General features: G+C 41.4%; 2 protein-coding genes across 3 annotated transcripts in view; one reads left to right on the top strand and one right to left on the bottom strand.

The window, feature by feature from the left end:
- Positions 1-13,851, bottom strand: part of LOC146648544 (MAGUK p55 subfamily member 7-like) — a 28,497-nt gene extending 14,646 nt beyond the window's left edge. Inside the window, exons 1-10 of the mRNA XM_085388204.1 lie at positions 13,759-13,851; positions 12,859-12,936; positions 11,524-11,604; positions 6,455-6,589; positions 4,559-4,640; positions 4,328-4,413; positions 3,112-3,189; positions 2,258-2,454; positions 2,102-2,160; positions 1,645-1,698 (exon numbers count right to left, since the gene is read on the bottom strand). Of these exons, the coding sequence (XP_085244330.1) occupies positions 1,645-1,698; positions 2,102-2,160; positions 2,258-2,454; positions 3,112-3,189; positions 4,328-4,413; positions 4,559-4,640; positions 6,455-6,589; positions 11,524-11,604; positions 12,859-12,936; positions 13,759-13,851 (943 nt within the window). The remainder of the gene's footprint in view (positions 1-1,644; positions 1,699-2,101; positions 2,161-2,257; positions 2,455-3,111; positions 3,190-4,327; positions 4,414-4,558; positions 4,641-6,454; positions 6,590-11,523; positions 11,605-12,858; positions 12,937-13,758) is intronic.
- Positions 13,852-16,330: 2,479 nt separating this feature from the next.
- LOC146648543 (WW domain-containing adapter protein with coiled-coil-like) lies at positions 16,331-25,422 on the top strand. Of its 2 annotated transcripts, none has more exons than XM_085389321.1 (13): positions 16,331-16,661; positions 17,081-17,114; positions 17,436-17,625; positions 18,029-18,120; positions 20,235-20,344; positions 20,548-20,645; positions 20,745-21,017; positions 21,801-21,917; positions 22,289-22,437; positions 22,585-22,676; positions 23,123-23,300; positions 23,790-23,917; positions 24,003-25,422. In XM_085389321.1, the coding sequence occupies exons 1-13, from the start codon at positions 16,621-16,623 to the stop codon at positions 24,070-24,072; spliced, it is 1,572 nt and encodes a 523-aa protein (XP_085245447.1). In that variant the 5' UTR covers positions 16,331-16,620; the 3' UTR covers positions 24,073-25,422. The 2 variants fall into 2 exon arrangements, with proteins under 2 accessions (XP_085245447.1, XP_085245446.1); XM_085389320.1 differs by having other exon boundaries at positions 23,120-23,300.
- Positions 25,423-27,193: the final 1,771 nt, after the last annotated feature.

Here is a 27,193-nt window from a genome sequence, read left to right as displayed (position 1 = left end):
TTCCATTTCTGAATGATCGCTTGAACAGTGCTCCGTGGGATGTTCTAGGCTTGGGAAATCTTTTTGTAGCCTAAGCATGCTTTAAATTTCTTAATAACTTTATCCCTGACCTGTCTGGTGTGTTCTTTGGACTTCATGGTGTTGTTGCTCCCAATATTCTCTTAGACAACCTCTGAGGCCGTCATAGGGCAGTTGTGGAGCTGTTTTGCAAAGAAGAATGGGCAAGAATTTCAGTCTCTAGATGTGCAAAGCTGGTAGAGACAAACCCTAAAAGACTGGCAGCTGTAATTGCAGCAAAAGGTGGTTCTGCAAAGTATTGACTCAGGGGGCTGAATAATTACGCACACCCCACTTTTCAGTTATTTATTTGTAAAAAATGTTTGGGATCATGTATGATTTTCGTTCCACTTCTCACGTGTACACCACTTTGTATTGGTCTTTCATGTGGAATTCCAATAAAATTGATTCACACACATTCATACTTCGCTGGATGCATCGGGGAGCAGCATGGGGTTAGTATCCCGCCCAAGGATATTTGGCATGCAGACTGGGATCGAACCTTCCAGTTAGTAGGTGACTGGCTCTACCACCTGAGCTACAGCCAACCCCCTTACTATTGTTTTGTATATATTCCTCTTGACTGCTTATATTTCTTCTGCTTATAAGAAGCCAGAGTACCTGAAGAGAACCCATGCACACACTGGGGAGAACATGCACAGTAAACACCACACAGACTGGATTTGAACCCCCGGACCTTCTTGCTGTGAGTCATCAGTGCTAACCGTGATGCCACTTTATAATAGTTGTTTCAAAATAAGCTTTACTCACTGCCTTTGTGACAGAATTGGTTCAAGAAAATGTGCCATGGATCATTATTTTGCCATGACATACACACACGCAGTCAGACTTGAGTTAAATGGATACACAGTACTCTACTAACACCCTTTACAAAGCTCTTTAGTAAGTTGTATGACTACATATTTCAAAGTTGCAACACAGTACTGTTGTAATAGAATCTCTCTGCAGTCAGACAGACCCACCTGCCTACCTACCAAAATACCTCAGCTGCTTCTCTGATTGATGCATGCAGGATCTTGATGCATGCAGCACTAAGGATGTACATGCAAAATAAAGAGTCTGAAGCTCTGTCCTCAGGTGGAATCTGGCCTCAGATAAGATGAAATGCACATTATTAACTGTACACGACTCTTTGAATTGATATTGTGCAATATCTGTAATTACCTTTCCTTTTACAGACGAAAGGAGCCTTTTTACAATCAGCCACAAGTGCACTTCCCCATATGAACATCCTGCACTGCTCACATGCACACATGCAAATACACACAAGACATTATTTCCAATCCATGAGATCAAGACAAATGGGATAAACTGTGCAGCTGAAACCACATTTGCTGTTATATTCCTTTCCTCTAAATCTACAAACCACAGAACTACATCACCAAATGAACTGGTTTGTACGGCAAAATACAACTAGGGTCTCCTTTTTTGGTTTTTATTACAGAGTTTAAATATGTGTGTTTTTGTGATCGTTCAGGTTGAAATGCCCCTGAGTTATATTTTGGAGTAGCAGTCTGGCCCCTTTTCCATTAGTGGGATTTGAGTGGGACAAGTCAAACATCTTACCAACATGGATCCCTGTTATAGCGCTATAGTCTGCATCCTCCGTGACTGGAAAAACTGGAAGAGAGAGGAGAAAGGAAATCACAGATAAAAAAGGAGAACCATTAACAACCATTAACAAAGCTTTAATCTTCGAAATTAAAAGGTAAAGCACGCTCAAGTCGGCCAGTTTGGTTTTAGACGTTACATCTTAGGTACAAACAGAAAACCCCAAACCAAAACCCAAAACATACTCATTACATCATGACAATTATTCTGAAGGTAAGGTTTCGAAAGCATATGGTAACTGACAGTACCTTCCCCCTCCTCTATGAAGCATGTGGACAAAACAATCGAAGTTAGTACAAGAGGAGGGTGGCCGGGGTCACCCTGACCATTAACCATGACCTTCAATAGCTTAATAGAAAACGTTTTATACTTTTCGCGTGTGGTGAGTTTATGGGCCAAAGGGGTGCATCACCTGGTGGCTTGACTCTTTGAGGCTGGAACAGAGCTTTGGGTCGCTGTAGAGCGACTCTTCTGTAGTAAGCCAAAAAAAAGAAAGGCAGAATGAAAGCAGGATAGGTGTGTCCATTCAGAATTTTAAAGTCAAGTGACTTAAAAGCAGGAAAAAGACCTTTCATGCAGCTCCTTCGAGGGGATGAGCCCAGCTCCACCGTTGCTGTCCTCGAGGTGACAGGCCTGCCACCAGGTGTCATCCTCCATGCTAACAATCTGGAGGACGTCACCCCTTTTAAAGGTGAGTGCAGCGTCCTTGCATGGAATGCTAGGATCTTGATTGGGATCATAGTCAAACAGAGCTCGCACAAACAGCTGAGGAAAGAAAACTATGGCATTATACAGCCTTCAAGCAGACAAACTGGTGAAAGGAAAACACACAATGCCTTTTTTCATTTATTTATTCACATTTCTGTTTTTCCACAGCAGCTTCACGAACTTCTGTATTCTGGCAATGGACTGCGCTGGTGTTTCTTCGCATATGTCGGTGTCAGTTTTGAGAAATGACCACAATCACTGAAAATAATTTGTCTTAATCCATTGCAAATGCTCTCTAGCTGCTCTAACAGTTTCCAGCTTGGACATACACTCTGTGTGGTGAAGATGGCCTACAATTAGTTCTAGCTAAGATTGTTGAACTTGGATTTTTCCACATAAGATAGGGATTCATTGTTGATGTTAAATTGAGTCAGTACAGTTTAAACGTTTAAATGATAAAAAGCTGTAAGTTGTAATGACGTTAGCATCTTATCCTTGATGGTCTGATCTGTGCTTACTTCTTGAGAACCCTGCAGCAGCAGTGACAGCATTGTGGCAGAAACACAAAACATAACCCAACACACGAGATATCGCTGATTTCATACATTTTTTACTGAAACCAGGTGGACAGTTTTCTCCATGCAGCCGCATCGCATGCTAATGTCCATGCACAACGCACACTAGCACGAGTGTTATGGTTAATGTTCTTTGTACCTTTTGCTTAGTTGTTGACATTTCTTCCCTGGAGTATGCAGGAATAATTTTGAACCTGACTTCATCCTTAGAGCGAGCCTGCACAAACACAGTGTCATGAAAGCAACAGTTTGAGGTACCTCTTTCATATTTTTACACAAAACAGTCGAAACAAGGGGAGCAAATTGCCTGGATCTGTGAAAATCTTAAACAATAAATTGATTAAAACATTAAATAAATATGCATTTTTAAACCTTAATTATTGGCATACTTCTTTATTTAATCACCACAGTACTTTTGTATTATTTTAGCTAGCTACATCGTCCTGTTTCTAGCTGTTAAGCTAAGCTAGCTATTGCTCAAAGTAGCAACAGTAAACATTTTGTTGTGGTTTGTTTTTTTACTGACAAATAAATCTCACTTTAAATTGAAAGTAGGAAAAAATGAATTTGAAGATAGAGCCACCGATGAAGACTGTAAACAGTCTGAGAGAAATCAAAATATTAGCAGCATGATTGATGTGATAGCATTTGATGTTTTCTCAGTTTTTCCTCGTGTTTTTACCTTAAGTAAGATTTATAGAGTTCTGGCTACTCAGATGTTTTTCATTACATGTTACAATATACTTCTAGCCTTGATCCTACAAAATTTTACCTCAAAGAAAAGTTAAAAAAATGTGGTTAGCTTGTGATATTGCTCTTTACTCTAACCTAGATTTATTGCTCTTGTATTGAAGTTGGTGTCACAAGTAGGCCTTAACACTTTGCACATGACTGGGTAGCAATTTATTGCAAATAGCCTGTGTTGTTTATGTTTTTGGAATAAAATTTTCAAAATATTTACATCACCATCGCTTGTATTTTCATTAGACTGAATATTTGAGTTTGGTTGGACCCCATAAGATTATCTGCTTTTTAGTGGGCTGTTGAACTGGCCGGAATGGCAGGATGATGGCACTTGATGTTTTAGCTAACTGTCAGCTGAGTTCTCTTTATTTGATAGCGCAGGTGTTAACACATTTGGCTAACAGAGCAAAGAGTTCCAGTTCACAAACCCAGCCTTGTGTTAGGCAAGTAACACGCTACTGTAATCTGTTCAAAACCAAAAAATGTGGTCAACCTTACAGAAATATTGTAATTAGGTAAACAATAATTTTTTTACAGAAGTGAAAGTTTAAGTAACGTGGAAAGGTTTATTGGTTTTGGTGGCTTAATGAGAAAAAACATGTGAGACTAACCAGCAGGAGAAGGATTTCCTTTGGCTTCCTGTGCTCTAGTGGGACTCCATTCACCTCTTTCAGCTCATCGCCTTCATGGATGAGGCCTTCAAAGCATTGGAGATTAACATGGAAACCTGTACCTCATGCTTTTCTTTAAAACATGGAAATGTACAATCACAGCGTTTCTGCAACCTAATGTAAGCGAGGATGAAAGGAAGCATATTTGCAATCAAGAGTCTATCAGCTTACCGCTTTTGTCAGCTGCGCCTCCTCTCATGATCCTCGCCACAACAATAGCCCCGGTGGATGTATCCCTCTTAACTGTTGCTCCCTTAAGGACAGTGATTAGTGAATGAATGGACAAGCATACGAGCAGATGCAGAGAGGCAAAGAGGTCAAACGATGGCGAGTGAAAGTAACATGTTGAATTTATTAGGGCCTAGACAAGCTTCTTATTTAAAGTCCCCTGATTCCAAGGAAGGTTATTTGTATCAAGACAGGCCCATTTAGGCGGCTGCCTTCATGTAACACACAAAGCGCTGGAAAAGGTTATTCAAATCAGCATTATTTTCAACAGATGTTATTGATGTGGAGCAAATCGCAATGGAAAGAGCATCTTATGTAGCTGACTACAATCAGCTCATGCTCGGGTGTAACCCTGTTGTCTGGAAAACATGTTGGATTGATCAAAGAGGCTATGTCAGAAAAAGGTCAGTCCCCTTCCAATCTAATTTTGGGATCAATACAAAAGTATGTTCTCCATTATTGGTCCGAAGAGCCTTTTGGAAGCTCAATCACCAACACAGGAGTACACACACACACAAAAGCAAAAATGTCCGTCATTAAGTAAATTACATTCATATTTATCCTGAAAACATATTTAAATTAAACCCATCGCTGGGATTTCTGCGCTGTTTGTTTGTCTTTTGCTTAGTGAGATATCTCAGAAAGCTGCCATTAGAATTCACTGACATCTGTTGGAAAGTAAAGCAACAATACGAAATAATAGAAAAGCCTGGTTTTGTGATGTAGATCCAGGATTTTTCAAAAGAAATTTTCACTTTGCATTTGAGGACATTTCTTCTATTTTCTAATAAACTACTGGGCGTACTTGAATGGGGGAAAACCCTGCCATATGAACCCCACTGCTATCAATCACTGACTTTATGGAGATTTTGATCCAGAAGCAACTGGAAAAACTGATTATAATAACAAATTTAGAGGATTTGTGGCATTGGCAGAGGTATGCACGCTTTGTAGTTTTACTGGTTTCCTGCCCCGTTTCACTTGATCCAGGAAATATCAAAAAAAAAAAACAAAACCTGACAATGGCTGAATGTTGAATACGGGGAATCATTCCGATACCATCGAGAAAATAAGCTTTGATTAAAGACCTCGAAACTAGTTGATCTTCATCAGTAACAATCATTCTAAACGAGCAGAACGGCTTTAAAATGCCATTAAGAGGGTTTTTTTTGGTTTTTTTTGCTGTTTATACACACAAGTTTTGCACACCATACACATCTGCACAACAATGCTGGAACCGTGCCGCTCGTCTCTGCAGATATATGGCAAAAGAGATGTGGAAGAATTGACTCTGTAAATTTTGAGCTGAGGAAAGCTGCCTTATGTTTCAGCCTAGAGGCAAATATGATCCTGTCAAAGGCTTTCGTCCCGCTACACCTTGGCATACGCTGCTTTAGCAGTCACGCTGTTCAGCAACACAGCATGAATTCAGTCCCTGGAGAAAATTTCAACCTATTAGATGTGCTCATTGCGCTGGATTGCCCGTGTGTGTCAGTTAATGTGGCTGGACAAATTGCGCATTTTTAGGCACAGTCGCCTCGTTACATGGTAGCTTTGACCTAAATGTTTGCATTTCTCTATGTTTTGCGTGAGGTCTGAGACCAGGCAGGCCGTATTAGAGACAAGCTGGCACGCAGCACAGACAGAAGGAATTCATTTTCTCGGCATGACGTTTTTGTAACCGGCCTCTGGCCTCTGTCACTGGAAATTAGTTGTATCAAATGTGTTTATTTGTTTCGCTGCTAAGAGTTAAATGAAGATTCACATAACCGCTGCATCGTGGCTCTCTCTCTGTCGGTTTCTTTTTTAAAACCTGACCTTTGAGCAGACTGTACTGACCAGAGGCTCTTTGGTTTTGACCAAACTGACAATTTTGACCGAATCCTCCTCGTCCTCCAGTGCGTCATCAGGTATGGGTGGCAGAACAGGCTCAAAGTCTCTCTGAGCTACAGCGTCATGGACATGCAGGAGACTCTGCAAAAGGAATAGAAAAAACAGTCAAGATGGTGTTCAGCTTTGAGTTAATGTCACTTTGCATTCTGGGATCCTGGAAATACACTGGGCTGAGTCCAATCAATCTGACATGCACCGAAAAGAAATACTCCTCTGTAAGTGTCCCAGGCCATACATACTCTGAACATAATGAGGCATGCAGGCTGTCAAGCTGCTGTCAGATTCAGCCTGTGCACAAATGCTGGAGGTGTCATTGGGAAACTTGTCCAGTTTGAATTTAGGTAGGCAGTAGAACTGCTGTCCCCGCTATCCCCAGTGTCCCTAATGTCACCAGCTTACACGTTTAGATCATCTGTTAGGTAAAGCGTAGTCTTAGAAAGGTTGACAGCCAAGCTTCGCCCCGAATACACTTACCTAATCCAGAGGCAGCAGTTTCCTCCTGGAATGTCAGCCTGATTTAGTTTGGAATGTACCACCAGCCTGTGGGCCACCTGAAAGCAGCTCCCCCTCATCACTAACACTGGCTCTGCCTGCAGCCATCTGGCTCAGCTCAAACATCGCGCATCTTATAAAGGATCACTTCCCAGCGAATAGATCTTTGACTTGCTATCAATACCCAGGCAGTTCATTTAAATTCTTTTTGATATGGTTGCTTTGGCAGTGTGAAATCCCCGGTTTTGTTTGCTGAAAAGCAACACACAGCATAAATGTTAATCCCTCTCTCTGCGAGCCTGTGCAAAATGCAGTTCCAAACAAGAAGGTCATTTACTGTAATATGAAAGAATGAGAAGAGGGGGGGAACATGTGCTCATCAACTTAATTTTAATAATCAGCCAATCCATCTGTCAGTTAGTCTACTTGTTATCCGCATATCCATCAACAGTTACTCTGCTCAAAAGCTGCCAATGAGTGAGCAACGTGTCTCTGGCCACTTTCACAGACAGGTTTTAAAAAAACAAACATTCATTTACAGGATATTATACCCAGTGTCTCTTATAAGTATGTGCGAGCCCGTGCACTGTGGCCAAGAACAAACAGGTCATTAGGGCTGTTCAAACAAACCTGTTAGTTGTCGGCTGGCTTCTGCTCCTCATTAGGAAAAGCCACAACTTCTGCAGTTCACTGGAAAACCATATGCGCTGTGTACGTATGCTACGTGTATGTGTATGTGCATCTGAAAAATGACTGTCAGCAGATCCGAAAGAAGGAACTGTGCGTTTGAGGAGTGTGGACCACTATATGAGTGCACACTAATAAACATAACTCGGGAGTAGATTAGCTTCAGTGCTAGTGTGGTTAATAGATGTCAGCACCTCTCAGCTGCAGAATGATGAGGTGTAATCAGTTTAAATGAACTTTACGGTCAGATTAATTTGCCACTTAGAGTGACTCATATAAGAGTGGATTGTAGGAAACATATAGTGTAAGTCGTTTAATGTATATGTGTGCTTGTAGCATGAACGGAGATTGAGCTGTCAGCTACAATTTTAATGTCAACTATCTTGGAAAAAATTACTGAGAAGTACACAATTACTTTTCATTGTTGCTATTGAATCTTTGGTGCTGGAGAGCTGAGACAGAAGTGAACAAAGCAACAAGTTTTTTTGGCTGCTTTTTCATTTCATCTCATATTTCATCATCATATCTGAAAATCCTTGTGGAAGAAACATGCACCCTTTCACAGTTCAAGTAATGTTTGTGTTTAGCAAAAAGAGTCAGTTCCTTGAATACTTAGATAAGACTGAAGCCTCTTTTCTATCGCTCTTGAAAATAGCAAGAAGCTGTGAATTACTAGCATAAGATAAAAACTGTAAACGGGGAAAAATAAGAAACTATTCTAATGAATATTTGTTCCATTTTTTGTGTCGGTTTTTTCTAATAAAACAAGTTAACTGCATCTCCAATTAGGTCACTCTTTGCCTTCTTGCTAAGCTAAGCTAACTGGCTGTTAAAAGACAGGCATGAGGGCAGTATTGATTTTCTGATCTATCTCTCTGCAGCAAAGTGTAAAGTTATCAGCAGCTAAAGATTTCCATGTTTCATATTGCGTGTGCTGGGTAAATATGAAATCTTGTCTCTTGTTACGACATTTGCAACAATTGCAGCTTTAGAGCTTTAGAGCAAGACAAACCAGGAAGTATTAAAACAGGTCCAGTGGCTGGGCTCCTGATGGCTCACTGCAAATCACAGACGTCCATACCACATGAAATTCTTTACAATGCATCCTAAAAATGGAGCTTTACTTATATAGCACTTTTATACTCAAAGCACTGCATATTAGAACCACATCCACCACTATACACACCTTTCATGCTGTTCGCTAAGTGCCTGGCTAGGAGATGAGGGGACTAACATTAGTATAACCAGGAAAGGAAAAAGCCAAATAGAGTGAGTTGTGAGAAAATAATATTTCATTAAGGACTCGACTCACAGAGTCTGCTGCAGTGCTATTTCAGCCAAACAAAAGGACCACAAGCTAAAATATCCTGAAAAGTAAAGGAGATGTTTAACCAAGTCAAAGGGAAAACACTTCTGCTACAGGCAAACACTTGCTACTTACTGGTTGCTTAAAGACTCATCTTATCTCATCTCATCCTCAGGCAAACCATTCAAAGCTGTCCCACTCACTGACAGAGCAGCTCTTCACCAGCTTATATACTGGCTGACTGCTGAATGTGCACTGGCATAGTGTTACAGGCCTTTAACCAATTCTGAAAAAGTCAGAATGCCATGTAAAACGTAAATAAATGTAAATAAAACAGATTGCAATGATTTTTTTTACAATATAGCGTAGAAAACATAAGAAATGTTTAAACTATCAAAATGACAACACCAGAAGCATGTGGGATCATATATTGATTTCTGTCTGTTTTCCTTTTATTTATTTTATGTTTGTGTACACTTATAAATGGTAAATGGCCTGTATTTGTATAGCGCTTTACTAGTCCCTAAGGACCCCAAAGCGCTTTACACAACCTGTCATCCACCCATTCACACACTGGTGATGGCAAGCTACATTGTAGCCACAGCTACCCTATGGGGCACTGACAGAGGCGAGGCTGCCGGACACTGGCGCCACCGGGCCCTCTGACCACCACCAGTAGGCAACGGGTGAAGTGTCTTACCCAAGGACACAACGACCGAGACTGTCCAAGCCGGGGCTCAAACCGGCAACCTTCTGATTACAAGGCGAACTCCCAACTCTTGAGCCACAATCGCCCCCAAGAGTTGGGAGTTACCTTATACTACTACTACCTTCAAGGTCATTTAAAAGTCTACTGATAAATTTCACTAAAGCGTTTCTATTAAAATAATCATTGCTGAGTAGTCTCCTCCTCTGTGATTTAGAAGAACAGGAAGTGGTGAGTGGGAGGGACAAGAGAGAACGATAACGCGGCAGATTTTTTAAGCTCTTTAATTTTTCTACTGCTAGTTTTACAAGGTGTACACGGTAAAATTGTGCTGGTTAACTTTAAGTTCTTGTACACCTTGTTAAAAGAAGGTCCGAGATGGATGTCATATGTACTAGTGAAATGATTTTGTTTGTTTTTTTGATTGTGACAGGGGCGCACCAAGAGGGGTCAGGGGGGCCACTGGCCACCGCTCAACTTTAATAGCTGGAAATTAACTAGGCATATAATTCTTTTCCCCCCTCTTTTTTTGCCATATTTTTCAAGTAACCTATATTTGCCAACAGCATAACAAAACTGGAAATTCTGTTTTTAGTGTGCCACCCCAATATTTTAAGTGCCTCCCATATGAAATAATTCTGGAGGTGCTCCTGGATTGTGAGAGAAATATAAATGGAATTGTGGACATCAGTACGAAGCGTGGATGCTGTTGACCAGAGTAGATACAATGACATTTTATATACAGGCATTGCATGGGCTCAGAATGCTTCAGAAATCATTGCCTGTAAACACAGCTCACTATGCCATCCATAAATGCAGGTTAAAGCTCTATCGGGTACTTTTGAAAAGGACCGAAGAAAAGAGGAAAACCTTTCTGTGGTCAGACGGTTCAAAATTCTTCTGGACTACAGAGGAGAGGGACCATCTGGCTTGTTATCAGCTCTCAGTTCAAAAGCCTGCATCTCTGGTATGGAATTGGAAGCTTGCACCATGAATGCTGAAAGGTTTTAGAACAACATATACTCTCATCCAAGACAATGCTAGAATATTATCACTATCAGACAGGAATGGGACAGCATTCCCCTCCCAAAAACCCAGCAGCTTGTCTCCTCAGTTCCCAGGTATTTACAGACTGTAGTTAAAAGAAGATGGGGTGTTTCACAGTGGTAAATTTGTCCCTGGGAAACCTTTTTGAGACACATTGCTTCCATCAAAATCAAATTGAGCTAATATTTTTCTTAAAATGGTGCATTATCTCTGCTGTGTTTTCTGTGTTCTGCTGAAAATAAAAAATATGGGATCAACATGTTGATGACACGCTTTACCTCTGTATATATATTATATATATTATTAGCAAAGGTAATATATATAAAAAAAAACACCCAGCACGCCCCTGCGGGCGGTTTATCCTTCAAGCTCGGGTCCTCTACCAGAGGCCTGGGAGCTTGAGGGTCCTGCGCAGTATCTTAGCTGTTCCCAGGACTGCGCTCTTCTGGACAGAGATCTCCGATGTTATTCCCGGGATCTGCTGGAGCCACTCGCCTAGCTTGGGAGTCACCGCACCTAGTGCTCCGATTACCACGGGGACCACCGTTACCTTCACCCTCCACATCCTCTCGAGCTCTTCTCTGAGCCCTTGGTATTTCTCCAGCTTCTCGTGTTCCTTCTTCCTGATATTGCTGTCATTCGGAACCGCTACATATATATATATATATATATTACCTTTGCTAAAAATGCTATATAACTGGCCCAGGAGAGGGGAAGCTTTAGCTTGACACATGTGAAGTTACAGTAACATGTCACTGTGGAAGGAAATATTTTTACCTGAAAGTGGGGTTTGGAAATGAGGGCAAGCAGCTCTTTGACTTCCTCTCTCCAACCCTGGTATATGAGCTCCTCTGCCAACTGGAACAGGGAAGAAGGGAGAGGTCGGATGTTTATAATTAGAGGTACTCTTTTTATGTTAAGGCTTTTGTGACGTTTTCAGGTAGGGGAACAAGCAAAAACGCATAAAAGGTTCATGAAATTTATATCTGCCGGACACAACGTCAGTGCTGTCGTTATTTCAGACACTTTCCTAAAACCCTGTTTGCCTCACGGGGAGTTTTCTCATCCTGGTGTGAGCCATTTGTCTGTTTCCTGTTTTAGCTTTGCGTCTCGAGTCACTGTCGGAAAAAAAAAGAGAACACTTCTGAATGTTCAAGGCTACACAACAGCTGTGGTGACAGCTAAAACAGAGCAGCCTTGACCGTCGGCAGCAAGTAGAGAGGCGGCGAGTGACTGTGTGCAGTCGCCCGTCTTGTCAGGCATATTACTGTAATGACTTCTACTGCTTCAAGATGTCGAGGCACACTCCAGAGACACAATGCATGAAGGTCATTAGTTTCCACTGTGAGCAAACAGAAGCCTCTCTGAGGGGAAACAGAACCTCGGTTTGGCCCTTGCAGTAGGTCCTGATGATTTAAGCCAGGCAGAGAGTGGCTGTCGTACTGAATCTGAAGCAAGGGGACTGAAGGGAGGGAGCTGAAGTGGGGGAGTGTAGCAGAGAGACAGAATGGAAACATGGCAGATATTACAGTATATGGATATGAAAAAAAGAAGAAATGGAAGGAAAAGAGTACAAGAAAAGGGGTGGAGAGAAGAATATATGGAAGGGAAAAGGGTTAAAAAAAATTCAATTTGGACATTGTCCAGGACAAAGGTGGTGAAATCAGAAATAAAGGTGGGGGTTAATCGAAATATACAAATTAGTCATGGGGATGGATGAAAATGAAAGAAAGACGGGATGGTAACAGGAGTGAGGATGACGCACATCTGTCTGTCGCGTCAGCCTAAATCTGAAATTAATTGTTTTCCTGAAACATTAGATGGAATGATTTCCGCGGCTCCCGCTTGGTGCTCAGTCTTCAATGATCTAACTCTTGGCTCATGAGTTAAGAAAAAAAAACTCCTTTAAAACAGCCTTTTCAAACGATGATATCTAAGGTGACAGCGCTTGAGACAACATTTCATAATTCAGCACACATAAGAAGAAATCCTCTTTGTGACAGGAAAGTGAGAGAAGACCATTGGTGAGATAACCTCTGTTCCCTCTTCTGTCAAGCTGTCATCCTCGGCAGTGTGTCTATCTGCAAAAGATGTTTGGAGACGGTCACTTACACTTGAGGCCAGATTCGCCGCGTGCTCCTGGACGGGGACGGGGCTTCGCTTCTCAAAACGCTTCAGTTGCTCGTGAATCTGGCAAGTAAGGAGAGGATCATGCAAGAGCTTTTCTCTGCAGTAAAGGGGAACTTTAACTATTACTAGTTACTTATCAATAACTACTAATACTACTGCTGTGAAAACAACTGGCTACTAATATAGATTTAAAGAAATTTAAAAAAATCCCAAAGTACTGTAAATATAAACCTTTAATACAGCACACAGCTGTAGTGAATCTGTGATATGGTTTTATTGTTTTTGAGACTGGTGGAAAATATAGTACACTGTTGCACTTGCTGTAAAAAAATACAGGACACTGTTCTTTTTACAGTTAAATCCTGTAAATGCTGACGCCTTTAAGGGAAAAAATGATTAAGAGCAACTGCTGAGCTAAGGCCACCATGAGACTCCTGTTGCCCTGAATCACTTCCAGAACAGCCCCCGACCAGATTTTATTTATGTAACAACATTTCATGGAAAGTTTACATGTAATTAAATTAGTTAAACTCAGCATCGAATTTGTGTGTGTGTGTGCGTGTGTGTGTGTGTGCATAATTCTTGTCATCTGCAGACTGGAAAATAAGCATTTAATCCTTTTACTTAAGTATAAGTTATAATCATAAGTATCTTAATTGTGCATAATATGTACCTGAAGTACATATTGTGGCACTTTCCAGTGTACATAATATTAACAGCACTCTAATCCAGTGGCATTACTTGTACATAATAAAACATAAACACATAATACTGCTAACAATAGGATCTGAATACCAAATTCACTTTAAATGAAGTGAATTCTGTGACTTGGATGGACAGATTGAGTGATCACAGCTCATTACAGCACAAACGTGCGTTCACCTTGAAGAGCAAGTGAAGCTTCTTCTCCATCAGCATGCTGTGGAGAAACCTGTAGTCCTCCTCTCTGTCGGTATGTGGCTCAGTTCCAGACATCATTGATGATAGCAGCATGCACATGCCTACCGGGTAAGTGGCAGGACATGCATAAGCACACGTACAAACGAACAAACCTGCACCTGCTCTTATCTTCTAGGTTGTGTTTTTGAGGGTCAGAAGGTGAGGTCAGAAGCCAGATGAGAGAGGTCAGAGGTTAAACGAAAGGTGTGATTAAAAGCCTTCTATATGGAAGATTCAGTGTCACTGTGCTCATCACACAGGATATAAGGAAAAGGATATAATGAAACCATACTCTGGTTCATATTCTATATTCTACATACCTCTATGCTCAGTTTGGTTTAGCATCCCTCCTAAGAATAGAAGAAAAAAAAGGACAAAGAAACCATCTCAGCAGACTTAAACTCTCTCTTTTTTCTTGTGTAAAGAGGGAATGTACCACATGTGAAAAGGAAAAAGGAAAGAGTGTATTTGTCTTTAGATGGCCCCGAACAACATACTGAGATATTAGTGCCCCCTATTGCTGATTTTTATTGTAACAGTTCTTATCAAGTATCAACAAAGCCATGTCCATTATTTATATATATTATTTATATATATATTTCAGTTTGGCATGTTTAAATAATCAATATTTCTTGCAATAATTTCAGGAAAAGATCAAAACAAAGCTCAGTTATTACATTTCAGTTTAGATCTCAAAATAAATATATAAAAATGCATGTTGCTTTCTTTGCTTGTACAACAGTTTTACCCATGATCTATCCACCAGCGTGGGTAGAGGATAATGTCTGCAGGACCTTTGCACGGGTTCAGTTTTAGATTTATATCTAAAAATCTGTTCTTGGGCTGGAAATGTATGTGAAAACCAAAAACAGTAAGGCCTGCACTCTCACAACAGACTAATCTATGTATGAGTTACTCTGTTGTTACTCATGCATGCAAGTATCAGGTACAAAGAGTTTGAAGCTACACAATACTGTAAAACTGATTTAAACATGTGAAATAATATAATAATGAATATTTTGAATGTTCATACGCATTAACAACAAATAGTAAAAATCATGAGAAATTTTTTAATGCTCTGTCACTAAAATCAGTTCAAAAATGAAACACCTTGAATAGAATATCTCAACATTGATTATCTAGGATTTAGTTTTAATTCTTTTAATATTCCAAGGCCATGTTACAAAGATTATAAAGGATGTTTCTGTCTTATTTTGTTTTTTTAAATTCCAATAGTGTTTACGTAGAAAAAAAGTTACTGCTAAGCAAAACAACAGAAGGATGCACTCACCAGAGACTGTCCATCCCATAAGGGCCAGGTCATGCAAGCCATATCATTTAAAATATGTAAAGAGTACAGGCTGTGTTTGAACATCCACTTGTATTGAAAGGTTATGCACTGTTCCACTGACCGCAATGTAAGAAAGACCGTCTCTTATTCCATCAATATGTGTTCGGTTTGACACAAATAAAGCCAGCAGGCAATCGATACGCCAATCACATCATGGAGGTTACACAGCATGGAGTTTAATGTTGACCTATTTCAGTTCAGCTACCCACATATGACTGCAGACACTCAGTCATGCACAATATTAGTACTAGATAACGTCTTACATGATGAAACATATGGATGTTCTGATTTTGAAAATGGTGATGTTGGGGTCTCTGTTACTATAATGGAATACACTGTATAGCTACAGCTGCATTAGATATCGCTGGTCACAAAGTTCAGACTGTCCATCAGGAACCCTGTACAGTGCTTGTCTCAGTAGACTCCAGACATCTGAGTAGTTGACTATAAATGCCCTGGACTCATTGCATTTATAGTCAACTACCCTATTCTACATAAACCACGTATCAATTAGGCCAAAACCCAGGGGTGGTAAGAAAATGGACATATTAGCCTGCTGTGGCCTGTTCACGCTGGGCAAAGTGTTCGTGCGGGAGCTATATGACAACACCACAAAAGCGACAAAGCGTGCAGGCTGAAGCAGAGTCCCACTTGACAACTTAAAACTACCGAGACGTGAGGTGAACTTTGAGCAGCCAACAGCAGCACTGACAGACTGCGTCACGTTATCCAGACACAGCTGAGCTCATACGGGATATGATGAGACTTCCTTCAAAATAATAGCCCATCAACGCGGAAATGCCACGGTGAGGTGTGAAAATCAAACACTTTTTGTTAGAGAACCACGTGCGGTTATTTTTGTTATTCTGTGCCATTTTGCCAGCATCGCATAAAAAGTATAATTACTTATTTAAAAATGATAACCCAGTTACTTGTGGTTTTGACTTAAGCATATATTTTATAATTTTAAAACGGAAGAGTGGAAGTTCTTTTGCGATATTCTGTTTCACATAATACATGTCTTGCTTTTCGTTAATAATAATAATAATAATAATAACAATAATAATAATAATAATCTTCTAAACGCATAACTAAAATTGTATTTTAATTTGAAAAGACAAACAGGAACTTCATCCTCCTAGCCAAACATTACTACCTTCACCGTTTCCTCCTCCATCTGCTGCCTTCCGCTGAACTACATCGGCCGAGTTTAGCGTATACCGTAACTGCATGGCAGATGGTGCACTGAGGGTGTTTCTTTTTTGTTTTTCTTTTTCAGTAAAGACCAGCCGCTATGCAGTGCTGGTATTCGGTGCGTGACTTTTAGCTCTCTGTTTGGCAGGACAGACTGAGTGCAGACATCAGGAAGCTGAAGAAAAGAGCTGTGAGAGCAGCCAGGCAGTCAGGAGGCCACGGTTCCCCCTCACACACATACACACATCACCACGGTCTTGATGGTGATGTATGCAAGGAAACCAACAAGAGTCAGCGATGGGTAAATCAGACTCAGACCGTAGCGTTTGAAACATGTTTTTCTTACGCCGTTGATTTAATTTGTGCGTTTAAGGTTTACTTGTAGCCGTTAGCTAGCATGGTTAGCCTGCAATTAGTTAGCCGTTGATTCCGGATATGTACCTTAGCTGGTCGACTACCGTTACACCTAATAGTATTCACATCGTAAATCCTGCCTATTCTAGGTATTTGTAAGATATACTTTAAACATTACCGATTCAATGTGAACTACAGTATGAGCTAACACATCATGATAAGATGGCAAGTCAGGCTAACTTGGCTAACGCTAGCTACTTAGCTAACTGTATATGCTCCAGAAAGTCAGTTTTCAAAGTGACAAATAGAAAATAAAAAAACGTCATTGAGATCTTGCTCTAACCTTTGTTCTGTGTGTCTCCACAGGTGCAACGACAGAAGGGATCCCCAATCGTATCAGGTATGTCATGTTCAGGTTGTTAGCTGTCACCTGTCATGACGATCCATAAACGTAGGTCAGCACAGTGTGCAGGTGATCAGCAACTGTCTGGATACATTTCAGTTTGATCACAATGGTAATTCATATGTGGACTGTCTTACTTCAGCCCTTGTGTTTCAGTTACTCTATCAAAACAAGAATTTACTAGAAATGTCAATAGAATGACAATAAAAATAAAAATGCTCTAATTCAACTTAAAGGGTCTCCTGATTGAGAGGTAAGAACACCACTGTGTGAGATTGAGCATATCTCAACAATTCTGCTGTGCACTGTCCTTTTTAGACCCATAAATCTCAGCCAAAGAGCCAGGCCACAAGCCTTCACCGCTACGACAAGGTGCGCGATGGGTCGTCAGATCCTGTGCCCCCTTACAAGATGCAGCGACGCTCAGACGAAAGTCCTGTCAGCAGACACGGGGAAGGCACGGGACATGGCAAGGCGAAACCCTCTCACAGCGTCAGAGGGAAAAACGGTGAGTCTGGTGGCATTGCACATGCATGCCATTGCAAGATTAATCTCAGGCGGTTGTTATGAAGGGGAAACGGTAACCACAGATGGGCTCAGATAGGCATAAAGGTCAACCCTGTCTTTGTTTCTATGCTGGTCCCTGACATAATATGTGAACTTCTTCTGTCATGTGTTATTGTCATGAAGACTCTGGTCACCCCTGCCAGTTGTCATGTTGTGGGAAAAAAAGCTTCCCATAATACTGCCATCAGATTAAGACGTAAATGTAAACTGCAAGTATAAGCCTAAAATAACAAAAGGCAAGCTGATTTCTCTTCCCTGTTGTGCAGTTGTGACTCTCCCTGAGGATTTAGTTCTTAGCAGAGCCTCGTTTGCTTTCTCTCCTTTGACAAGTGGCTTTGTTGCAGGGACCAGTGGCTCTCCTCAGGAGAACTCCCACAACAACAGTTCTCACCATGGCACCGACTTGCATGCGGCTCAGAGCAAGTCCGCAGACAGGGTAAGGATCTACCCAGTGTTATCTGATTATAAAACCTTCAGCGATTCCTTTAGAGTGCAGCCACGCCACTATGGAACATTTTATGCAGGGCGTGATGGATAGCCATCTTCCTCTCTCATGCAGACATTTATCAAACCTAACTCAACAATGCTTGACTGTAACTTCATAATTATGTAAGAGGCTCCTTGTGTAGTAGATGGTCTGATTAGAATGTGGACTTCCTTGTTTAAACGATTTGCCATTTGTCAGTGTGAATGAGAGACACATTGTTATTTCTCACTGGTTGGACTGCACAGTGGGACCAAATACACAATATTCAACATTGTCTGGTTTGACACTAATTTGAACCGCTCCTGCAAGCACCCACTGCTCCGTGCATTTGTAAGCTTTCCTACAGACTCTTGTCAGAGCACACATGGCTCACTTTAAGTGTGTAATATTCAAATTACGTTAGAGTCTATCTTAATTCTGTTATATCAATAACTGTGGGAACTGCAGTACTAAAAATCTAATTATATAATTTTTTTTAAATGAATTGTTACTAAGATACTGTTGGTTTTACTAGTAGTATGTGGTATCTAATTACTCTTTCCACAGAGAAGGCATGAGATCACATGTTTTAAGGGCTCAAGCCTCACCTACAAAAGCACAGTTTTAAAGTTAGTACAGATGTGGATGAGAAATGTTAGATCCTAACAGAGTCGTCAGTATATGCATCATCATTAATATTAAACATACCAGCTCGCATCCACACTCAAAAGCCCCGGTCCATTATCGAGGCTCGGAAATGAAAGATGTTTACCTCCCAAAGCAAAATGGATTTATGTTTACCAAATGTGCTGACTCAGGTAAGCTCTTGCCAGTATGTACAATGAAGTAGGACTGCTACCTCCAAGCACTGGAATAAACAATTTAAATGAATTCTTCCACTTGTTGATCTTTGCTTTTGAAGCTTCGTAACCCATTTACACAAAGTGATCGATTGCCTTGCGTTACATCAGTTTAAAGAGCACTTTCATATCCTCTCAAGTTGTTTGAAACTTGAATGCGTGCTCCTCAGGAAAAAAAATGTGAGTGCTGGAAAACCGACACTGTTGCTTGAAGAAACTTTGACTTGAGCACTTTGAGACTGGAAAAGTGCTTAGTGGAGCAAAAGGTGTGATGGCTCACGGCTTCAAGAGGAATGTCACTGCTGGGAAGTGGGTTGTGTAATAACACTGAAAAGAGAACTACAGACCAGCAACTACCAGAATGCTTTGCAACCTTTTCCTGTTCACCAGACAGACTGGACTGGTTTGAGGAGGGAGCGTATGGAAAATAAGGAAGTACTTTTATACAGAGCGGAAGAATTTATCTGGGGGAGATTTGCATAAATCACATAGCATGGATGGATTAAAAAAACACAGTCAGAAACAGATACTGTGCTTTCAGTTTTACAGTTCTAGGTTTTTTTAGTATCAGTGAAATAGCCTTTGAAGATTATGGCTCATGAAAACAAGGGAACATCCTAAACCTGTATGAACAGTCGGTACTTAAAATGAATGCATGCTTCTGCAATGGATCGACAAAAAGCCTACGTGCCAGTGCCAATATTTATACCTGTGCAGGTTGCACAGGTATAAAGGGCAGTGTGTAGGGCTTCAGAAAGGTTTGTAGTTGGGATGTACCTAGATCTAACAGCGAAGTGTATGTCTGCCAGTGCTTGATCAGCAGGTTGTATGCTTTACCAAGAGAATAAAGTGGGGGGGGGATTAGATGCAATCAAAAAGTACACAATAAGTTGAAACTGGCCAAAAACGAACTGTCAGGATTTTCTTTTCCCAACTAAGGTTAAATTTACCTGCTCTTCGGATCATCGTGGCGGGAGGACCATGTAGCTAACTTGGCGTGACTTCTTTGTTAGATTGACTAAACATCAGATATTTTGACTTTGAAGTGAAGGGTCACAACAATAATAATAAAAAAAAATTTATGAAAAATGATCATGCATACAATAATTGCATTACTTTGGCAATGTTATTGGGAAAGTTTTTGTATAAACTGAGCAAAACGAACTTGGGGTGAAGTGTTTTTTTTTTTTTAACTATTTGACTCTCAATTTTCCTTGTGACTAGGACCCAGCAGATGACTGGACAGAGCACATTAGCTCCTCTGGGAAGAAGTACTACTACAACTGTAGAACTGAGGTCTCCCAGTGGGAAAAGCCCAAGGACCTGCTGGAGAGGCAAGGCTCACTTTATTCAAGTCTGTTGGCTTTTTAACCTGAGACAGTGACTGAGGTTGTTGTTCTCATGCAGAGTCACACATGACGGCTTTAGCACCACAATGCTATCAGAATATCATTAGCTTAAGGCACAGGCTCAAACCGCAGCCCACGTCCTTAACATCATCGCTGTTGCTTTACAAAACCTGTTTGCTTTGCTTCAGGGAACAACGGCAGAAAGACTCAGTCAAGATGGCAGCAAACAGTTTTCCCAGGGACATGGACTACAGACAAGAGGCCTTGCAGGACAAAGCCACAACAAGTACGACTTACCAATAAAATCTTGTTCATGTGTATATAGTTATGCTTCAGAATATAGCGTGAATTCATTCTGTGTTCATCACTCTGCTCGTCTCCACAGAAATCGCATCAGTGGATCAGTCCACAGCAGCCAATTGCGGCCATTCCTCCTCTTCCTCTCAGAGCCTGACCCCTGCTGCCGCCGCTATAGGCTCCACCCCTTCCAGCATGTCGTCCTCTTCTTCGTCCTCTAGTGTTCAGGCGCCTCCGTCTGCCCAGTTGCCCTCGCCGGCGCTGCTCCAGGACCCGGCACTCCTGCATCAGCTCCTCCCGGCGCTGCAAGCAACTTTGCAGATGAACAACGGCAGCATGGACGTGGCCAAGCTGAACGAGGGTGAGGATGAGGGCGCGGTTTACACTGCTTACCGGTCTAGTGTCTTATTCAGCACAGAGGCGCACAATTGGTTCTCAGAGTTATATTATGGGTTGTTTGCAACTTCATAGTTGTTTAGCTTAGAAAAAAAAAGGGGGGGGCGTCCTGTTTGGAAAGCTTGTTTTTACACACAGGTATTCCTGCGTACACAACAAAATATGTCATCTTTCAAAACAACAACATCTTGTTTGTTTTTGCTTTTTGTAACCCCCACCCCCAAGAAGCACATGTGTTCCGGCATAAAAAGGAACATGCCGTGCTCCTGCCTTGAGGCATGACTTCCAAAAAGAGTCAGGATGAGTGCGCGGGCTAAGTTTATGAGAACCAGCAGAATTTGAAGATGCGTGGCAAAACAAGCTAGCAGTTCGGCTACATTTAGGCTTCGTTCATGTTAGCTTCCTTCTGTCTGTTGATATGAACTTAGTTGGTGCACTGTGGTTATAAAGAAGCTTGTCGGACAGGTAAGAGCTGGATTTTTACCCTCTAAGATTTTGCGTCAGACAGCAAAGAGGCCACAGTGTTATCGACCCTTTTGGTGATAGAAAAAAAAAAAATTAGAATCTGTGTTTGATTGTCTTTTTTGTTTTTTACAAGTGTTTCCCCTGTTGCACTAACTTGATTCTTATTTCAACTGAGTTTTCTGACTTCTAATGTTTATACACTCACCTGTTGTGTGTTCTTGCTCACTCACCTGTGTGTGTGTGTGTGTGTGTGTGTGTGCACGTCCCTCTTTCCTCCCTCCAGTATTGGCAGCTGCTGTCACCCAAGCTTCCTTGCAGTCTGTGCTTCATAAGCTCCTCACTGCTGGACCTGCTTTCAACGTCACTGCTCTGCTCTCAGCTGCTCAGCACTCCAACCAAGGTACGGCCTCTTTGCTGTTTTTCACCATCTGCTGTCACATACTGATTTTCATCTTCTTTGGAAGGTTTCTGCTCTCTGTGTCCTTGTTTTACTGTGTGTATAACTTTAGGGTTTTTTTTAGATTGACTACAGCTATGTGGGGGGAAAAGAAGCACAAGACATGGTCCCATGTTCTGGGATAAAGGATGTTTTATATGCTGTTGTATTCCCTCTTCAAGCCTTTTTACCTTTTTAACTGTTTGCTGTTAGTCCTAAAAAAACCTGGTCTAATATCAGTGCTCATTTTCCTCCTTCACACTCTGTACAATGATACGTGCAACCTGACAAATCCCCTATTCTTCCACGGCGATCTTATGTTTTCCTGTTTTCAGCCCAGCACTCGAGTCAGTCGCCGGTCTCCCTGACGTCCGACACATCATCGCCGCGGCCGTACGTCTCACCACGGAACGGCACACCACAGAGCAACCAGAAGTCTCATTTGGGTGTGCATCCTGGCAGCGTCTCATCCTCGCAAACCAGGGTGAGCCTTTGAAGCTAAAGTAACAGAGCAGAGACGCTGTGTTTATGACTGCACTCCTCTGGACCATCTTCTCTGTGTGGGTTTTCGTATCCGTGTCTTGTTTTTATTCATGTTTCTCCTCATCGTCATCTGTTTTTCCCTCTTCAGGGCAGCATGTCTTCTGGGAAGCCAGGCTCAGCTTCCTTGTCCCAGACAGCAGAAAAGCGGCCAGAAGACCCCAGGACTCTGCAGCAGAGAAGGTAACTTTCAGGAAGGAATTATTTAAAATCACTTCATCACAGCATAGATTGGTGGAGGCAAAGCCGATGAGTAGTAGCGGGGGGGGGGGGGGATTCAAGAGCTACAAGGACAACTGGCCTGAATTTCAAAAACATGCTTTACAAAATACAGCAACATGTCTTCCAGATAGTGTTTATGGGAACGTTTACTTTTGAGAAAGGGTTTGCAGCAAGGTCTGTGTGTTATTTGAGAGTAGTCATTTTGGGGACACTCAGCTCCCAATGATGCAGTTCCCCGAACAACCGGAAATGTTGGTGAGGCTTATAATTCATCCATATTTCCCCATTCATAGGCTAGACGGTGAGATTATAGACTGATCTGTGTAACAGTAATCAGCTAGAACATCAGAACAACTGCAGCAGGATTTTATTAACACGGTCTCCACCTGCGTGTCTTCCTCCAGCAGCCAGGACATGTTGTGCACAGGATCAAACGCATCTGGTGCCTTGTTGCCTCACGCTCCGTCCAGCAGTGCGAGCCACTCAGACACCCCTGGCTCCTTCACTCCCAGCCTGTCAGCTCATTTCGATGAAAACCTCATCAGACATATCCAAGGGTGGCCTTCAGAGAACACAGAGAAACAGGTATAGTCCTCCAGAAGACAGGTTCACATTTTATAAGGAAAAATGTAGAGCTTGGAATTCCATTTTTCGATAGTGAAATTGGCTCTTGAGTGACTTTCAGCAGACTTTGTCGTGAGTGGGCCTGTACAATATATGGATATATCCTCAGTTTTATTACTGCTCATTGTGTTGATGTTTGTATGGACAAACTGAGACTGCAGAAAAAATGATGATGGAGTAAAGAGCTTGTGCTGTGAAATGTTTTCACTGTCACTTCTGGTTGTGCTACTCTGTCATCTTTTCTGCTCCCCGTGTTGGAGTTTTATTTTATGCTGAACTCTCTCTCTCTCTCTTACACTTACACACACACACACACACACACACACACAGTGTGTGTGTTCAAAGATGCTGTTCTCCATCGCATCTATGATAACTCTTTGTTACACGAAAGCTGGCGTTTTTCATGTTTTTGTTTTTTGTTGACAAAATGCACTTCTCCCTTTCCACCAGGCGGCTCGGTTGCGTGAAGACATCCACAACATGGGCAGCTTGTACATGTCTGAAATCTGCACAGAGATGAAAAATCTTCGGTCTCTGGTCAGAGTGTGTGAAATCCAGGCCACACTGAGGGAGCAGAGGTGAGGCAAATGGCTACATTTGCATAGACTCAGCTGTTAACACACATGCATTTTGATTTACATTTTCTTTTTTTCGCAACTGCAGAATCTTGTTCCTGAGGCAACAGAGCAAAGAGCTGGACAAGCTGAAGAACCAGAACTCCTACATGGTGTGAGGACCTGACCCGAGAGGAACAGGCTTGGATGGTCCGATTGAGACAATTAGAGAGGGAGGAATAGACACGGACAGCGAGCTGCTACAGTTTATTCCTCCTGCAAGAGCGACTGTTAGAAGTCAGTAACTGACAGTGAAGCTCCGTCATCCTGAACATGTCTTTTCTTTTTAATATATATATATATATTTTTTTCTTTTCTCCATTGTCCACTACATAAATTGCTCAAACCGACTGTTCGCATGTCGGAACAGCTAAAAAAAAGTGGACAACGGGACCTTTTTTGGACAGCACCTTTTGGACCACGAATCTTGGATTGTGTGTGTTGTATTGGGTTAACTTGTTTTCTGGTGTGTTTTGATGTGTAGTGGTCAGGAAGAGAGTCAAAATGAACTAAGACAAACCCTCTTGTGATTGGTGTGACACTTCTGTGGGTGGGGGGGAGAGCGATCGGGTCCCCTTCCCAAACTTCTGAAATGAACTTTGTCATGCACTGCGATGTGTGGCTTCAGTGGCAGTGATGTTACTGTTATTTTTCTTTTTCTTTTTTCTTCACCAATCAGTGGGTTTGCCAACCCATTTTGTCTTAAAGCTGGTTTGTTTTACATGTCACCAGATTCACTGAGATCTTTGGCCAGACCGAAATGACAGATGTTTTTTGTCCCAAATGATGGGATTGTTCCATTGATGCAGAGTCACTTGGAAGACATGGCTAGTTGTGTAAAAAGCACTTTGAAAGCTGTTTTGATGAAGCTTATGTTATTGGACCTAGGTTGGCCACAAGTACATCTGAGGTTGTTTTCCATTGGTAGCCCTGCTGGCAGTTTTCTTCCTTCTTTTCTTTTTAAATTGTAAAATTGTCAATATTTTGTTTCTGTTCCAAGTCAAATTGGGGACATGTTCATTCCTTACAAGCAGCTTAGCAGGAGGTTGCATAAAAGAATAGAAAAGTGACTGAATTTACAGTCCCTTAAAGCTAAATTATTATTGTGCTGGAGTTATTACATCCTTGTAGTTGTAACGGAAAAGCTTGACGAAGGAATTTTTTTTTTTTTTCTGTAAGAAACTCATGTTTTGGTTTTGTTTGTTGCTGCAGCCTTTTTATCGACTGACTCTAGACAGGTGTGGTTACTTTTTGCGAATGGTTCATTCGCAATGAGAGGGCATACTTTTATATGGCCATCAGATTAAAACTGCAGTCTTACACTCCAACAGTTAAAAAAAAAAAAGTTCCTTTGTTTCCTGGTTATTTTTTTTTTTTTCTGTGACACGGAATAGTTCCCACAAGATCGGATGTGCACAATTTTTGGGGTTTTGGGGTGGGGTCAGATTTTTTGGGGGGGCTTTGTATTCCATTAAATATGTGAATAAAATATTATGCCACACCCTTTGCTTGGCTTTCACTGACATCTCAAGCATGCCAACAGAATATCTTCAGTATCACTTTGTAAGCAGTTAACAGACTATTGCCTGTTTGAGTACAGCTGCTGACCACCAGATGGTGACAGTGAGCAATGTTACTTTTAAACCTAATCCTGCCCATGTGATCGTTTCTTGCTGGAATCCGTCATGTTAAAAGAGAAGAGGACTTGGAAATTTTGAAATACCTGGCCTGTATTACGTTTCTGTTCCCATACCGGGGCCATATATCCATAGTACCCAGCCCTTAGATAACCTGCCACACTTTGCTTTCCCCTGCCAGGGGTGTTTCCACACTTAACAAATGGCAATTAAACTATGTTAACATTTGTATATTATAATTTAAAATAAAAAATATAACCTCAAAAATATTCATAAACCCTCTATTTACATTAAAGGCATGAAACTCTACAAATCCCAAATGACACCTAAAAACCCAGAACAGTGTCGCCCCACCAAACTTGCTGCTTGGTCTCTCCCAGAACCCTTAACTAGTAACCTTTAAGAGCTTCCTTTGTCTGAAGCTGGATTTTTGCTTCAAGAATTGAAACATTTCCATCGTGATCTTTGCTTGTGTTGTGTTCCCCATGCGCACAGCTACCACATGCTCAAAAAACCAAAACCTAAAGAGTGTTTTCATGCTTTCACCAAGTATCTCATGCACTCTATATAGAGTATTGGGCCATCCAGTCTTCATCTTTGAATTTCAGTCCCACTTCCAGAGGTGTCCAACTAGCCATGCAGTCTGCCTTTACAAACATTGGTAAGAAATGGGTCTTTTCAAAGAGCTCCGGTAATGTAATAGGATCCTTTAATTACAACAAATCAACTGGTGAGATGTCTTCCCTCTTAGATAATCTATGATCAGCTGTAAGTGGTGTCATTGCAAAGTGGAAGAGTTTAGGAACTATAGAAACTCAGCCACAAAGAGACAACCATGTAAAACTTCAGAGTGAGGTCACATGCTACACTCTGCTGACTCGATAACTGCAAAGCTGCAAAGCCCCTCCAGCATTAACATCAGCACACAAAAGCCGTGTGCTGGGGTTTCAAAGAATGGGTTTCCCTTATGGAGCAGCTCCTGTAGGTGTAATGTGTAGGTGACCCAGTACTTTTGTCCATGTAGTATAGTTCATATAATTCCCCGAAGGAAAAAAAAATCAGATTTATTTTCATTTAGAGACCAAAGCATTCACAGCAGCTATACGAGTGCAGATAAATCCAAATTATTCCTTTAATTATGTCTTCATCCTAATCTGATCATCAGCTTTACTGTTCAGATGTAGGAACACATTCTTATAGTTTCGCAGTGGTCAGCACTGGCCCCTTTGAGGTTTCCTATCTTTTTTTATACACTCCTGGTCTGCTCATTGTGCATTCAGGATTTCCACTCGATTTCATTTATTACCATTTAGTCAGTACAAAGCTCGGCCTGCACCCGAGCCTTTTTCTAGCTGATACACCAGCAGCTAAATGTGCAGAGATCACCAAATTTATCTGCTGCACGGGTTCCATTTGTTCTCATATACTACATGCTGCTGTCAGCGCACAGAGGGCATTGCTCTCATTACCAGTGATTCAACATCTTTTTTTTTCTGTTACACTTAATCACAAGCTTATTAAACATGATTAAATATTGTTGTTTCAGTACATGGTCTATGGCTCAGAGTGGCTCGAGATGGAAATAAAGTTTTTTAAAATTTTA

Source organism: Rhamphochromis longiceps, linkage group LG18, assembly GCF_057381845.1.
Source record: "Rhamphochromis longiceps isolate RC_006_pf linkage group LG18, R_longiceps_female_GT1.1, whole genome shotgun sequence".
NCBI classification, from domain to species: Eukaryota; Metazoa; Chordata; class Actinopteri; order Cichliformes; family Cichlidae; genus Rhamphochromis; species Rhamphochromis longiceps.
The sequence above is the reverse complement of the archived record's forward strand: the minus strand, read 5'-3'. Positions and strand labels throughout refer to the sequence as shown.